This window comes from Mercenaria mercenaria, chromosome 2, assembly GCF_021730395.1.
Source record: "Mercenaria mercenaria strain notata chromosome 2, MADL_Memer_1, whole genome shotgun sequence".
Lineage (NCBI taxonomy): Eukaryota > Metazoa > Mollusca > Bivalvia > Venerida > Veneridae > Mercenaria > Mercenaria mercenaria.
This window is the reverse complement of record NC_069362.1, coordinates 89187285-89204383: the sequence shown is the minus strand read 5'-3', so window position 1 is coordinate 89204383 and position 17099 is coordinate 89187285. Positions and strand designations below refer to the sequence as shown.

Genomic DNA, 17099 nt, shown 5'->3' with positions numbered 1-17099 from the left:
GTTCTATTTAGTCCGGGAAAACGCAGTCACCGACATTGAGGTGAGTGGGTCAAAGGTTTCTATGATGTATTTATTATGACCGTTCCATGCCCGTCAACTGCAGACGAACAGTTGTTTAGTGATCTTTGTATTAATGTGTGAATTTGACAGACGTTTGTAAGATATAACTACGTGCTATTAAGATGAATGGTTAAACATCAAACAGTGCCCATTTAGTTGGCTAGCCTTCATGTCTCTAAAACTGACCTAGCCTTTAGAAAAGTCTGATAAACCTTTTCCGTAAAAAATATTTTTCTTGTTAGCTTATATCCTTTTTATTGTGTTAATTTGTTGTTATTAATAGTTTTTGCTCGGCTATATGACAAATTGATGGAACTACTGCACTCACCTATGCGTGCGTTTAAGCCACCGTCGGCATCCCGATTTGGATAAGTTTCGTGTGTTAAATGTTTACTCAGTATCCTTTAATGGACTGAAACTTCACACACTTGTTCAGCATGGTAATCTGACTAGTAGTGCACGTGTTCAATAACTCTATTTTTCATTTTTACAAAGTTTTGCCCAACTTTCTACTTAGCAAATATCTGGTAAAGTTTTGTATGTAAGTTGCTATCACAATATCCACTAATGGGAATTGTCTGAACTTCACTAACATTTTTAATGTGCTATTTTGACTTGCAGTGTAATGTTTTATAATTCGTTTTGTCCTTTTACAAAGTTATGTCCCTTTTTGACATGGCAATTTTTGGTTCAGTTTATGAGGATCTGTACAGTGCACTGGTTCCATTACGCTACTAAGCAGTATTTGGTTATGTTTGTGTATTACAACTGGTATCTTAGTAACCACTTACTGGAATTGATTGTAACTTAATTCACTCTTTTACTGTAATGAAATGACATGCAGTGCACAGGTCCCATAATTCTGTTTTGCTCCCTGTTAACAAGGTATGTCCCAATTTCAAACTAGCAATTTGTTTTGGTGTATTTTGTTATCTCATTAAGCACTATAAGGCCAACGACTCAAAATTCTTGCCCCTTTTATACTTCTTTATGTCAATGTTTCCAATATTCTAGCTTTGTTTTAGTGAAAAGTCTTTTGAATGGTGAAGTGCTGCTGGCCTCCGAGAGCTCATGTGGATAAGAACAAGTACATGAAAAAATACAAGATAGCCATTAATCTTAATTTGTCACTATCAGTAATGTGTAAACTAACACAATAATGATTTATATCAGAATGTACGTAGATTCTAACATAACACGTAATGAATGATACATTTTCATTTCCTGATAGAAAAGGTCAATGGCAAATCAAACCTTCAAATGTTATATGATTGAAATATAAGTACGTGTTACATGAGTCAAAGGTTATAAAAATGCGGTTATTTATTGTTATTAGAGTGTTATAAGCCGTAGGTCGGTGTGAAGTGCGATGACATGTCTGTGTCCGGGTTTTTGGTCAACATTTGCTAAGTGTGATTCTATAATCACGTGTGATTTTGAAAAAAAAAAGTACTTCGCATGATGACGAACTGACGGGATAAAGTTTATGTCAGAATGTCAAATAAATGGCATGAAAGTCATTTGTATGTCTTAATCAGATTTGTATGCTTTGTATATGTATTTGCATATTCAGTTGGTTTTAAAACCTTTGAAGTATTCTTTTGGTACAGATTCAGAAATCTTGGACAGTAGGCTAAAGAAGAAGCACGATAGAAACAATCTTTTGTCAATAAACATGGAAATTTTTCGGCGAACGCCGTCTAAGAACAAATTCGTGACCCGGTAAGAAAATATTCCACAAGGACCCTTTTAACCTACGTTCACACTGGCATATTTACATTTACTTTATATTTCTATTTTCGAATTTATTTTTTTTTTTTTTTTCATTTTCAAAATAATGAGTTTTTTTTCTTTTCTCTAATCAGTTCAGTTTCAGATGAATCAATTTGAGCAATAACTCAAATTGTGATGAAAGAAAAAATAATGTCACAGAATGATTGATATTGCTATTTCATTTCCTGATTGATACCTCTTCAAAGTAATTTTCAAACAATGGAAATACATTTTCGTTTATTTTCGACAAACATAAATAGGAACAGTCAGCTATTTGCCAAGAGTCTTCTGCGGTCGGACATGTATAGAGTGCTTTTGACTCTTTACTGAGCGCAGTTGAACTAATGTGAATCGTTATATAACTTCTTTCATAAAGCTGCAAAGAACGTCAAATACGTTCAGCAGTTGAAAATATTTGTATGTTAGTATTACTTTATTTTTGCACTAGGGCTTCGTAAGTCACCAAATTTCTGAAAAAAAAAATCAATTATTGAATTACATGGTAAAAGGTAAAGTTACATTACATGATGACATTCGTTGAAAATGTGATGTTGTTTGCTAAAGAAATATATTGCAGCTTACAACCCGTCTTCTTTCGTCTGCAATTGAAGGTAGTTGCATTGCTTAAGCAGTGAAAGTACGTGCAAATGATACTGCAAAAAGCAAACCGTTTATATCAGCGATTTCTAGGGCACAGAGGACATAGGCATACCTTTGTGTAATTGACGTTTGTGTTATTGCAGTTTCACTGCAATTTTACCGTTTTGGGTGTTTCACGTTCATAAAAACGTGAATATATAATAGATATAATTATATAGTGAGTGAATGAGTGGTGTACGTTATGAAATGGTAATGACTCAACATTGTAATATCGTGTAGGGTTTACAAACATAGAACCACTTTCCTTAAATTCTTGCCTATATATAGGTATTAGATTTAATATAAAATTGAAAAACTCGTGTGTTTATTGCAGATGAGGTTACATACATTGTCAAATACTGGTACATTAATCCTTATTTTTTGATTCCAATAAGGAATTACACTAAAATCAAATATTTGTATTGCCTTTCTGTTAGTGTTATAGTACAATACTGGCAATTCACATGTATTTTACATACTCATAACAAAACATGACAACTTACTAGGACTGGCAAGTGTTTAAAGCCCTGCTCCACGGCTATTCAAATTTTATTGTGTGTATGCAACCCATGATTACAATAGGTAACAGTTAACGGCCACGCACCACACTTTAGCACGCAAAACTACAGGTATTTTATAAAGAATTTTATATAAAAAAGAAACTCTATTTTGACAGGCGTCACTGTTAATAGTCAGGATGTTCATGCTTTTTTTCAGTGACAATTTAAGGTTAAAAGGTAGGACTGGAGCAGGTCTTTAAGATATACAGAGGTAACGGAGATTTTTTGTATATAATCGAATTACATTCTGTAGGTGTTGCGTACGACCCAGACTGTTCACAACAATAAAGTATGTAATTAATTTGTTGTTAATCGATTCAGGCATGTCTTATGTAAAAGGCGAGGACTTAAGTCCGATAGAAAAAAAGAAAGCAGTTTTACTTCTTCAAGTATTGCAGAATGTCTGCTGCATACTGAAGTGCAGGCATGATGAAAATAAAATCGTTTCAATAGCCGTAATTAATAAAGAAGAATAACTTAAAAGTTACCCGTTTTGCGAAAATTTGGTAAGAACTAAATTCATTTTGGATACCTGAAACAAAAATGTAGCAAACAACTGATGGCAAGAAATCTTGTCAAATGAGCCGCGTCATGAGAAAACCAACATAGTGGGTTTGCGACCAGCATGGATCCAGACCAGCCTGCGCATCCGCGCAGTCTGGTCAGGCTCCATGCTGTTCGCTAACAGTTTCTCCAATTCCAATAGGCTTTAAAAGCGAACAGCATGGAGCCTGACCAGACTGCGCGGATGCGCAGGCTGGTCTGGATCCATGCTGGTCGCACACCCACTATGTTGGTTTTCCCATGGCACGGCTCAAATGAGTCTTTGGTTGAGATTAGAAATTGTTGTTATCAAGATACATTTTAACTAAATAATAAGTATACTCTACATATATAAACGAATTTTGCTTTACTTTTCAGAACACATCAAAATATAAAATGAAAACAACAGTGTCCATATTTATAACAGTCTTATTCTACAAACAGGGTAAGTGTGCTCGATGCAAAGGAACATTAATTATCGACTCGTTCTGCAGATTATTTTGTCACTGACATAGTGTAGTGCAACAGCTTGGAGGTATGGAAGTCTACAGCTGTACATTTATTTTGCAGCACATGAGCCATTTCCAAAGAAAAGTGATATAATTTTCCTTTTCTTTTCAAAATAAAGGCAATCGTGACGAAGTAAGCTAATTAAATGAAGATGTCATTAAATACACTTAAGAACATTTTTAATCGGCCACTTTAACTCTCACATATGTGTCTCAGAAAATTCATTTTTGAAATATTTTAATTATAAGTGTCTTAGAATTTTTCAAAAAGATTGCAAACTTGACAAAGTAATCGTTCATTGTATTAAAACTTTAAAATGATCCGATGGTCTAGTTAAAATTTTAGTTTGGAAACTAGAAACACACGGCGTTTCGTAACATGATGCATTTTCGATTTGGAAATATCTATTTTTTATTATTTTTACTGGGATGCAACCACACGTTGCATTCGAATGCCAGAAATATAAAAGCAAAATATTTTAACAGAAATGATATTTTGTTAGCTTTTATACTTTGGCATTACTCCCTTCTAAAGTCTATAATCCTCTTCAAGGTATGTTTAAGCTATTAATACGTTGCAAAAATTCAGCTTTTGAAACAAATTTTAAAATGGGAAATGTCCAGTTAGAGTTTTACTCAGTGTTTACATTGCTATATGGCGTTGACGTAGAACGCTTTGACGTTCATTCAGGCACCGGAATTTTATTAGCTCCAAACTAGTATCACTTGGGCAATAATAATTAATTCTTTCTTAATTTCAAGTACCTTTGTTACTACATATCTTGATTGTATATTTCTTTAATATTTTTGTTTCAGTTTTCAGTTATCTGAGAGTATGCTATTACACAAACTGGTCACAGTACCGACCAAATGGAGGAAAGTTCACTCCTGATAACATTGATCCTAAATTGTGCTCACATATAATTTATGCATTTGGCAAGCTGGAGGGTAACAAATTGGTGCCGTTTGAATGGAACGATGACTCTACAGACTGGAGCGTAGGCATGTAGGTATTCTTTGATTGATTGCTTTTACATATTTATGTTTTGAGTGGCAATTGTTGACGTTTTTGCCGCTGCATAATCTAAGCCGCAATAGGTTATGAGTCAGGATAAGCACTTCTTCAAACTCGTACGATTTTTTTCAACGTTCCACACTTAATGCTCGGCTCGGACAGTCTAAGGCCGATTCGATGGAATTATTTTGCTTTCTGCTGATCAAAGTAAACTTTTCAATATTTAAAGCTGATCTAAAGAGAATTTCACTACAGTAGAATAACTAAACACGTGGCTGGAGAAATGTATTACTAGTATAGTTTAATATCATTGCTCTCACTAATATATTGATAAAATTTCAGAGAAAATGAACAGTTTTCTTGGTTGTTTAGTTTTGTTGTCATATTCACGTTAGATCCTGTTGATCGTATAAAAATACGAAATTGCTAGTCGTAGTTTTTATGTATAGAATGATTTTAATATATCAAAAGCTTGAAGAACAATTCAGACCTCGCATATGCAAATTAGGTAAATGAGAGATCTCTAACGAAAAGTAAGCTAAAACATTATTTAAACCATATGAAAGCAATTATAAAGTTGAATCTGCCTTGGCGGCCAAAAGTGTTAAATGTAAGCGGCCACTTAAGCAGTTAGTCAGCTTACTTGCTAAATTACATTTTGTTTAAGTTTCATCTTGTCTCGAGAAGCAATGTGCCTAAAGCCGCCATATTTTGTCGCTCCCAATGTCTTTGTGCTTCTTGCAGGTTTGTCTGTATCCAGAAAGCTTTTGACTCTTGAACCTTAATGTAGACTCTTAAAGCTTTTAAACTATGCTGTCTTTGATTTGACAAAAGTGTTTATTGGTGATGACATTGTGACAGGAATATTGTCCTCATGTGACACTTCGGCCTTTTCACGCCTGTCCAAAGTGTTGATATAGTGTTTATCATTCAGTTAAGGTAATAAAATTCAAACCAGAATTTAGTTACTGTGGACTTAAATGTCTCGTTACATACCGAAAATTTGTCAATCAAACATGACTTCACAATAATAAAAACAGTTTACATAGTCGATTCTGACAGTAATTTATCCAGTCACAGTTCATTTAAGTATGATTATCGACGTGTATGCTAAATAGCGGCCTAGGTGTTCCAGTACAATAGATGTCTTGTAAACGTAAACAATTAATTCATAGAATAAAGATTTAAAGGGCTTATTAGTCAGCTGCCTGCGGACAGATAAACATTTAATTATTTTATTGGTTGTTCCGGAAGAAAAGTAAACCGTTTTTTTTATATTTCTACAAAGCCGTTTTCCTCCTAAAAGAAGCGGTAATAGAAAAATAATTAATGACTATCAAAGAAAACGTCACCTTTACATTGCAAATACCTCGGCTGCAAAGAGATGTTTCTGCCTATCATGATCAGATTTTGTACCTGTTACAACATGTCCGTGCGTGTGCACGTGTGCACAAATATAATTTATAATTCTTGCTAATTGTATTTGTCATAAATGTGTCCACTGTATGAATTTGTGTTTTAAAGAAAACACTCGTGTTTTAGTTTTCTTTTGTATATGCTTGGTCAGATTATTCTATACATGTACATCTTATATTGAAACAGTCGTTGCGTTATAAATGTTTTCGTTTGTTTTATTTCTGTGTGCTTATCCAACCTTATTCTATAGGTATGACAAGGTAAACAACCTTAAAACGGCAAATCCGAAATTAAGAACGTTACTAGCAACTGGAGGTTGGAATGCTGGAAGCGTACCATTTAGTGACATGGTTGCAACGAAAGCATCTAGGAAACAGTTCATCAACTCTACCTTACATTTCCTAAGGAAGAGAAACTTCGATGGTCTTGACATGGATTGGGAGTATCCAGCTAGGCGCGGGGGAAAGCCGGAAGACAAGGCAAACCTTGTCCTATTACTTGGAGTGAGTCCGAGTCTCTTTAAGAATCAAGTCTTACCTCTGGCAATTTATATTTAAATACATTTTAGATAGAACCGCTTAAATATCTATGAAAAGTTATAGCATTAACTGCTTGTTGTGTCGACGAGTGCCCAACTTGCTTAACTGCTGAGAAAATATAGCAGTACTACCCCTTATTAAAAGCTCAATACACAAGTAATATTAAACAGACGTTAGTTTGTATTTTTTGTAACAAGTATGAAACAAGAAGACGTACGGTTTTGGCTGATTGTATAGTACGATTGCTAATTTCCAACCATATACATTGTATTTAATCTTATCGAATTATATATAATTAAAACAATGTACCTGTTAGTCACCAGTATGAAAGTGTTATGTGATCTATTTTCTATTCCACAGGAATTAAAGCAGGCATTTGAACAAGAGTCCTATCATACTGGAAGACCAAGACTTCTCCTCACAGCTGCCGTACCAGCGGGGAAATCTAATATAGACGCCGGATATGATATACCGAATGTAGCCAGGTTTGACATTATTATTAATATTGTATATCTGAGTAAACGTGCCTTACTGAAGGTCGTAAACGGCTGTATCGTTGACCTTTGAATGTACTACAATCATTGTATTATATTTACTTCTTTCACAGTAACTCTATCTTCAAGATGTGAACTTAACAATGAATCACAGTTATAATATCTGATACATTTCCAAGGTCATAACTTTGTATGAAACTTTCTGGTGTAACATGCATGGACTACAAATTTCATATGCCTACAGGATCATCATATATGCATCTTCTTACAAATTCAGTCACGATTAGATCACAGCGCTTTGATTTACAGAGGCCTATATGTTTGATCAAATGTACCTTATAAAATAATATTGAAAATGAGTTTGTCACATGTGTTATGCACTCGAAACTTTCAATAGAGGCTTAATTTAATCCAAATGTCAAAACAGACCCGGCACATTAATGAATTGTGTTTAAATATGTTTTCAGGAGTTTAGATTTTATAAACATAATGACGTATGATCTACATGGATCTTGGGAAGCAATGACGGGACACAATAGTCCACTTTTCGGAAGAGCTTCTGAGAGTGCGGATGCAGCAATTCTAAATATGGTAATTTTGTATATGATTAATATAATTTCTTAATTTTGTGTGTGATGAATATATGAGCCGTGCCATGGGAAAACCAACATAGTGGCTTTGCGACCAGCATGGATCCAGACCAGCCTGCGCATCCGCGCAGTCTGGTCAGGATCCATGCTGTTCGCTTTCAAAGACTATTATTATTAGAGAAACCATTAGCGAACAGCATGGAACCTGACCAGACTGCGCGGATGCGCAGGCTGGTCTGGATCCATGCTGTTCGCACACCCACTATGTTGGTTTTCCCATGGCACGGCTCAATTATTAATTTCTTATTCGTTAGCGATAATGTATCTGACCGCCAAGGTCATGTAAGGACATGGTCAAATAAAAGTCTTGACTATTAATGAGGTGGACATTAATCAAAAGAAACGTAAATAAATCAAGAAATTAACAGAACATGAACTTTGACGAATAAGAAATTTCTCTGTATATCGCATAACCTCCCTTCAATTTCTCCCTGTGTTTTAGCTCACCTAAGCCAAAGGCTCAAGTTGAGCTTTTGTGACCCTTTGATGTCCGTCGCCCATCGTGCGTTGTCCGTCGTGCATCCGACAACAATTTCTAAAAAAAAATCTTTTTCAAAAACGACTGGGCAGATTTACACCAAACTTCAAAGGAATGATCCTTGGATGTTCCCTTTCAAAATTGCCAAAATAATTAAACTGCATTCAGAACTGTGGTTGCCATGGCAACCGAATGGAAAATCTTTAAAAGTCTTCTTCTCAGAAACTGTTAACCGGATTTCAAAACATATTTTGTTGAAATGATCTCTGGGTGACCCTCTACAAATAATTATTTAAGCCGTTCTTTTTCGGTAAAAAAAAACAACATGGCCGACAAGGGTACAGAAATGATTTTTGGGTGGCCCCCTTTCAAAATACACAAAGAAATAAAATTTATTCAGAACTATGGTTGCCATGGCAACCGAAAGGAAAACCTTTAAAATCTTCTTCTCAGAAACTGTTAGCCAGATATCAAAAATATTTTGTAGTAATGACCTATAGGTGACTTTCTACCAAAATTGCTTAAGCTATTTTATTGCGTTAAAAACATGACTGCCAAGGGGCGGGGCTTATTTTCCCTGTATGGCTATATTGTAAATTTCAAAAAGTTTCTTCCCTCAAACCTGAAGACCTAGAGCTTATATATTTGGTATGGTGCATTGTCTAGTGGACTTTTACCAATATTATTCAAGTTATGATCCCAGGGTCAATATTAGTCCCGCCCCGTAATCCCTTGAATTTACATAGAGTTCTATAGGAAAAACATAAAGAAATGTTCCTCTCTGAAACAGAGAGGCACAGAGCGTAAATATTCTACATGTGGCATTGTCTAGTGGTCCTTTACTAAGAATGTCAGGGTCCATTGAAAGCCCCGCTCAGGGGGCACATAGTTTTTATATGAGTTATATAGGAAAAATACTTCAAAAATTATCAGGTCATATTTCTAGACTGTTTAATTATAATTACCTGATGACTCCAAGTAATTAGGGGGTCACTTGATTGTGACCTTGACCTATTGACCTACTTCTTTGTTTTAAAGATACAGCCTTGAAATTTTGATGACATATACAGTTTTGCACACCGATCTTAAAACTGACTTTGGTGAACATGAATGTGACCTACTGTCTTAATATTTTAGCATTAGTTTGACATTTGAAACAGGTAGCTCATATTACTCAGATGAGCGATCCAGAATATTCATGACCCTCTTGAATATTAATAATATCATTTTAAATTCCAGGAATGGGCAGTGAAGTACTGGGCACAGCGGGGTGCACCAAAACATAAATTAGTTGTTGGTATAGGTTTATATGGTCGCAGTTTCAAGTTACAGTCGCCATCTAACAACGGTATAGGTGCTCCTGCAGTAGGAGCCGGATTGGCGGGAAAGTACACCAGAGAGCCAGGATTTATGTCTTATTATGAGGTACTTTGAAACGTTTACACTAAAAACGGCTTTATTCGTACGGACGCGCACATTATTATTTGTACGGTCAGTATTGTTTGCGGCCTACGGATTTTTCCTAAATATGCTTGGGCTGGTTTTGCCTTTTATTTCTTACAGACATGTAAATTTTGCTGCATCAAGCCATATAAGAACTTAACATGGTAGGAAAGTAATAATGTTCTTCTTTAAAAATTTGTTAAAACTACAAGATTTTTTATAAGTGTGTGTTTTCACAATGGCTTAAAAATAGATGATCGATAAGTCAAACAATATGAAATTTATAAAGCAAAAGGCGAGACAGTTTACAACAGGTTTTATAAATATTGAGCAAAAGTATGACATAATTGACATGACATGTATAGTTCTTTACTGACCCAGATACTGACCGTTAAATATGTTTATTGTGATAAAGTTGTACATATGTGAACTGAGTTTGTTAATTACATGTGCCATATATATTAAGTTCGCACCTTGTATCTGCAATATGACAGGGTAGCGTAGTCAGTTTAGTAGTCATGTTTCGTATCTAAACAAGTTAGGTTCGAATGCCTTGCTGGTTTGTCAGTCAACATTTTCCTTTTCAACGATTTTTATTTACATAGTTTCGGCATTTTCAAATTACTTTTATTTATATATGTAAGGAGTTTTATATACTTCTATTAAAACAATGAGTAGCTAAAGTAATTATTTTCTTTTATACACTGGAAAATGCTTAGACAGCATTTCTCTGCATCGCAGATATAATTGATTGTGACGGCGGGACGAATTTGTTTTGTAAAAGAAACACTTTGCATGAGGATTATGTGCACAGCAAAATGTACATAATTCATTTATTAAAACAACGTAAAAAAGATTTGATATTAGCGGTCTGAGTTATGAAATGCAAGGAACAGTTTTAACGATTATATTGTTTTTATCTTTTATACATATTACATATACTGACATAACAGGCATCCCTATAACCAGGAACAGTTTACAAAGTGCTAGTTCAAAATAGACAATATTTCTTAACAATATCATGAACCATATGTGTTTCCAGTATAATATAAAACTGTTTCAGGTCTAATACAACATGATCGAAAAATATATATAACTTTCATTATTAAGAAAAGAAAGAACCATCATGTTTCACAATTTCGGAATTTTTGTTTCACATCTATTTCACATATTTCGTTTTCGTTATAGATTTTTTTTGCTCATTGTGTGTACATAGACTGTCAAGTAGGTACATATATTAGGCAATTGGCAATGATAATGATATCTAAAATTTCGGCCTTTTAAAATTATTTGTTAAGACAACAGAACGATTAAGTTGGAAGTTATCGAGTGTATTCATTACTTTCAAACTAAGACAAATACACTTGACATTTAGAACACCGTGACCTACTATTTACACAGGTTTGTGAAGAGCTGACAAAAGGAGCAACAAGGGTGTGGCAAGCTGAACACAGAGCGCCATATATACACAAAGGTGACCTGTGGGTTGGATATGACGATGAAGAAAGTGTTGTTGCAAAGGTACACTATGATTTGTAAAGATCGAACGAAAATGATATTTATGAAAGTATTGTGGGTAGCGGATAGGTACAATTGAATTCTAGGTTGTGATTAAACTCGGCTACGTTTATATATATTCAAGATTTTTTTTAACTTGCAAATGAAACATTTACTGTTGTATACTAAAGAAAATGAAAAGCTTACCCACCGTTTTTTAGTTTGGCAGTATGTCAAAATTACTGCAAATTAATTTTGGAATAATTTTGTTGGGTTTGTCGTCACATCGACACGTTTATAGTTCATAAGGCGACTTTCCAGCTTTCAATAGTGAATGAAGACTCACCACAGATGCCCCTCCGGGCATTATTTCCCCACCTGCGGGCACTTGGATAAAACCACCGGAATGGCTTTCTCACTTGAAGACTTGTACGCTCTAAGCGAGGCGCTGACCCACATCGGTGAGGGGCAAGTGATTTGAAGTCGGCGACCTTTACCGCAATGCCACGGAGGCAGTATGTTGGTGATTGCGTATCAAAATGTCGAATAGAGTTAAATGAATTTATTCATTTTACGACTACAACCCATTTTTGAAAAGCTACAAAAACACACCTATATCTCTAAATTTACCAAGTAACGAAAAAACGATATGAGGGAAGAATATGACAACAAATATAAAATTTCGGGTTGTCGTGCCCTTTCGAAAACGACCATTCAATATTTATGTGATACTACGTTGCTCAATCAAGCTGAGTCTACTATTATGTTAATTGGTGGCGTTCTATGCTTCCAAAGGATCTTTATACAGACTTTATTAACTATCACAACAGTCTTTCAGTGCTGTGTTGCGGCTGAAAAAAGAATCCCCGTACTTGGACTCAGAATTGTTTTGGGGTCATGGCGTGCACTTCTTGTAACTGTAATAGAATTCCGCTTATGCTGGTATTAATGGGTGTGAGGGAATGTTGCACATTTCATATCCTCTCATGAACAATCCCGAGTAGTTTATAAATAACATTCATTCTTTTTCTATGATAAATTTTATGTGTATTTTTGTGACTTTTAGAAAATGAGATGCTGTATTAAAATGAATATAATTGTTATTTTGCAATATTTTACATTTATAAAAAATTGTTATATTATTAACAACAACATGGCGGGCTCAAAGTATGCATACTTTTTAAAAACAATGCAGTAATTTTAAGATATAGGCAAATAAGGTTGTTATAAATCGTTCTTGTGCCCGACTTCAGCAAATTATTTTCATGACATAAATATATGATAAATTCCAGGTACGCTGGATGAAGCAAAATAAATACGGCGGGATAATGGTTTGGTCATTAGCACTTGACGACTTTTCAGGTCAATTCTGCAATAAAGGACCATACCCTCTTCTCAAAGCCATAAACAAAGAACTTGAGACAGTTCCAAAGTCTCCTGTTGGTACAATTGGTAAACCATCTAACAGCAAGGCTTTACAACAAAGCAGTATTCACGGAAAAGGTCATTCAATATCACATTCAGCTCCGCAGGGGACAGGGATTACGTTACCAGTAACGATTCCCGATATTTCACAATCGCATACAGGACACGCCGTACCGATGGACACATTACCTTTGCCAACCAAGACCATGATTCCACCACCACCTCCCATTTTCCAGTCGAATTCAGGTAACAGCGCTGCTGCACAAGCCATTGGAGATTTATTGTTGCAAGGAACAACAAAATTGTCACCACCTAGATCTGCTAAAACTCCACGACAAACTGGTTCAGGACAACCTGGTGCTGGAAATCACCAGACTAATACTTTACCTGTCATTATTAGCGATCATGGGAGCAATGCTCTTTTACAGACTAATCCATTGACGCATGATATTGGCGCGTCTAATAGAGCTCATAATGACCTATTTTCAACACATTTAAGTCATTCACAAACACCATCTGATGCAGTGTCAGGATCAAATAAGCACAATATGAAACATTCAGGTCAGGATATTTTATTTCCGGGACATGCGCCCACAACGAACAACGAACCTCTACCTCCTCTTTTCCCAGCCGATATTGCTGGTTCAGTTTTGGCAAATATGACAAATCCTAACACACACGGTACATTTCCGCTAGAATTTATGCATAATACTGGACATACAGTTGGAGGAGGATTAAATCCCCCTGGGGATTTAATTCATGATTCCGTTCCGACAAATAGTATATCCAAAGTACCTACTGACCATGTCATTCTACCCTTACCGCAGGATGTTCCACACATTTCGATGGTACCACCATCAACTGGCGATATTTTTCCAGCTCCTGTATCAGACGCAGCAGCCGTGCTGCCTGATACATCGATACATTCAGCTTCAGGTTCACACTCGCACACTTCCCTACCTGCCGCTACTCTGTCTGCTGTAGATGGGACATTACCTGGAAGACATTCTGTAACTGGACATTCTGTTGTTGTTGGGTCATTACCTGTGGTTGAACCAGTCGCTGCGGGTATTGCAGCAGAATCGATTCCTTCTGTATCAGCTTTGGGGGTGTCTCCTACAGCAGATATAGCTTTACCAGTTGCTGCAGCTGCTCATTCCGATATAGGCCTGGCATCAGTTCGTCCAGCTCCTCCTTCTAGACCAAGAGTCAACTTTTCCTTTTCATCCAGTTCAAGCAGCAATAGCAGTTCTTCCTCGTCTTCGTCATCATCAAATTCAACCGAGAGAACAAGACGTATCGAGACGTCACGTTCATCTTTACCTCCAACAGTTCGAGATCTGTTAAACCAGGGTCCAGTTGACTTACTTCCATTGCCGGCAGATGGTAATGTACATTCACTCGTTGATCAAACCCAAGGTATTATACCTGGTGGAACTGTGGAAGCAGTTATCCCTATTGATAATATAAACAGTCTTGCACAAGTTTTAAACAATCTTCAAACAAGTGTTCCAACTTCCGGCACTGTACTTATTCCTGAACCAAGTAATGAACTTCGCCCAGAAACCGTTTTAAGACAGCTTGATATAGGAAATATTCTCGGTTCTAATATTGCTGCTCCAGTTCTTATTGACAGATTACCCTCGCAGCAGAGTGGTCCACGAACATCTAGATTAGCTGCTGGGAATACTGGCGGTCGTGCTTTGTCTCAAAGAATTGCCGCGAATCGAGCGAACAACTTGCACCAATCTAACGGAGGGAGAACAAGCCAGAACACACAAAGATCTATGTTTATTCCACCATTAAACAATCGACGTGCGCAAAGACCACAGCAGCGCACTCAAGTATCAAGACGACGTGTATTTCCAGTTTCAGTTACACAACTTCGCCGTTTAATAAGTGTTTTAGGAAGAGATACAGTTCGCAGACTTTTACAAAGTGGGCGTTTAGTTCTGCAACCAAATGTACAAAGACGACAGATTGTTCGAGCACCAGTTATTAGAACGCGCACACCAAGTTTAAGAAATACAATGATAAGACAAAGATTTCCAACTGGAACATCACCCAATAGAAACAATTTATTTTCCCAATTTAGTCAACCGAGAAGAATAAACAGACGTGTAAATCTTAACAATAATAATTTGGAAAGAACTCCATCTCGTGCCTCACAGTCTAGAAGTGTAAATTCAAACATGGATATTTTATCAATGCTTGGACTGTAAAAAAATCTGTCTTATAACACGTATTTCGTTATTTTATTTTGTGATATAAAAGGGTAATAATAACAGTAACTTGATCTACAATGTTATATTCGGCTGCCGTGGATTTCGCCATGTCTGGATCCACAGAGGCTCTTGCTCAAAGTGTGATCCTGCCAGGCAAAGGCTACAAGAGTTGGATGCACCATGGCTCTTAATGACTCTTATTATATACACGTACCTATTTCTGTTGTTATATCTGCCAAAATTTGACATGATTTTAGACAGGAAATGACTGAAAACTCTTTCGGAACGATGAACTTTTTGACACATGGAACGTTAAGAAGCTGTCGTTACGTCATTTCGTACGTCATATTCAAATTCATAAGTTGAACGAGTAGTCTCGCCGATGAATATTTTCCCGTATACCATGTGAGTTCAATACAATAACTTGTATTCATTATTGAAATACAGGCTGTATCTCAGACAGAAATTTCGTAGTTATATGAGAAAGCATATAACTTCTTACCGGCCATAAATTGATAGGTAGCGTGTTCGATTGCGGCGTGTGTAACTGTAGACAGTTTGCTTGAAGTCATTCTTCCTCCGCGTTTTTGTCATGAGGAGAAGTTGTCAACAGTTTAGTACTGTTGACGACTTCAGCGACAATGGTTAGTTTAACCGACCGTTATTGAGTAGAAGAAAAAGCATCAAAGAAAATAAAATAAAACAAACAAACAAACAAACATTTTTCTTCAGTAAACAAAACTGTAATTAAAAACATTGAAATCAAAGTAAAACAAAAGAGAACAGTTTCTTAGATGAAAGGTGTAATGTGTAAATTTGCAGTTTTATGTACATACCTTCAGTGTATGAATACTGTTTCTCAGAATGTGTTGTTGGTGTAGACATCACCCAAAATTATGATAACTGCTAATGTTTCTTGAAATGCCGGTGTCTTTTGTGGTTGTTACCCTTTATGGGAGAGTGACTGTGTAATGTTATGTTATATTAACATTTTAAAAAACAATAAATTTTGTACATGTACAAATAAAATGTCTGTTTGTAAGTTTGTTTTACCCATATGTAGAGCAGAAGCTGTCGCATACACAAACATATTTGATCATGACACCTTCCTCCTATGCCCCTGACAACTGTTTGCCAATATTATTTAGCATTATAACACGTACAAGTAAAATAGATTGATTTACGATTGTTATTGATTTGTCTCAGTAATCCGAATGTTAGTTGTCGGGACTGGTGTCATTTGACAGAATGGTTACATAGGTATGTGCTTATTTAAAAGCTGAATCGACTTGTGTCAATTTTTACAGTTTCCCATCTTTAACGTTTAAAGAGCATAAATGGTAAATCGTTTAAAGCATGCTGAAATTGTAACCAAGAAAATCCAACAACAACAAAACGTTTTTGATCGTCGCCAATGCTCAGTACATGTAATATTGCTAAAAGGTATTGGTGGTCCGGACCCAAGTGTCTCGATGTTAGCACACCCTTATAGCGTCATGTTTGTATTTTACTAATACACATTAAGATGGCAGCAAAGATCTGTAGACAGAAACATAATTATAAAGATTAAGTGTAAGTTTTAAATCTAGCATGTTGAATATCTTGGTTATTTGAAATAACGAAATTGGCTAACTGGTGAAATACGAAAAATTATCAGTGAGATATTTCCTAATCTCACTCACAGTGCCGAACTTCTTTTTTTTAATTATCTCCCCTGCGAAAAATTCTATAATTACCTCCCTTTGTTGCCTTTGACATACTGACCGCCCTGTGGCTATTCTAAAATTCAAGCCGTACGCAAGTCATCTACAGCTAGCAATCCTGTATAGAACT

General features: G+C 35.9%; 1 protein-coding gene across 1 annotated transcript; it reads left to right on the top strand.

Annotated features, from left to right (window-relative positions):
* Window positions 1–6772: 6772 nt before the first annotated feature.
* Window positions 6773–16206, top strand: LOC123564551 (uncharacterized). The gene is made up of 7 exons (XM_053527166.1): window positions 6773–7018; window positions 7415–7539; window positions 8016–8139; window positions 9916–10101; window positions 11521–11654; window positions 12455–12518; window positions 12909–16206. Exons 1-7 carry the CDS (start codon window positions 6863–6865, stop codon window positions 15261–15263), a joined length of 3144 nt encoding a protein of 1047 aa, XP_053383141.1. The 5' UTR covers window positions 6773–6862; the 3' UTR covers window positions 15264–16206.
* Window positions 16207–17099: the final 893 nt, after the last annotated feature.

What these genes read in the sequence shown, in the direction of transcription:
- LOC123564551 (XM_053527166.1), top strand. Translation starts at nt 6,863, where the DNA reads ATGGTTGCAACGAAAGCATCTAGGAAACAGTTCATCAACTCTACCTTA. An exon ending in GCAAAGGTACACTATGATTT is followed by an intron (nt 11,655 to 12,454) that starts GTAAAGATCGAA and finishes ACAGTCTTTCAG; the next exon opens with TGCTGTGTTGCGGCTGAAAA. An exon ending in AATTGTTTTGGGGTCATGGC is followed by an intron (nt 12,519 to 12,908) that starts GTGCACTTCTTG and finishes GATAAATTCCAG; the next exon opens with GTACGCTGGATGAAGCAAAA.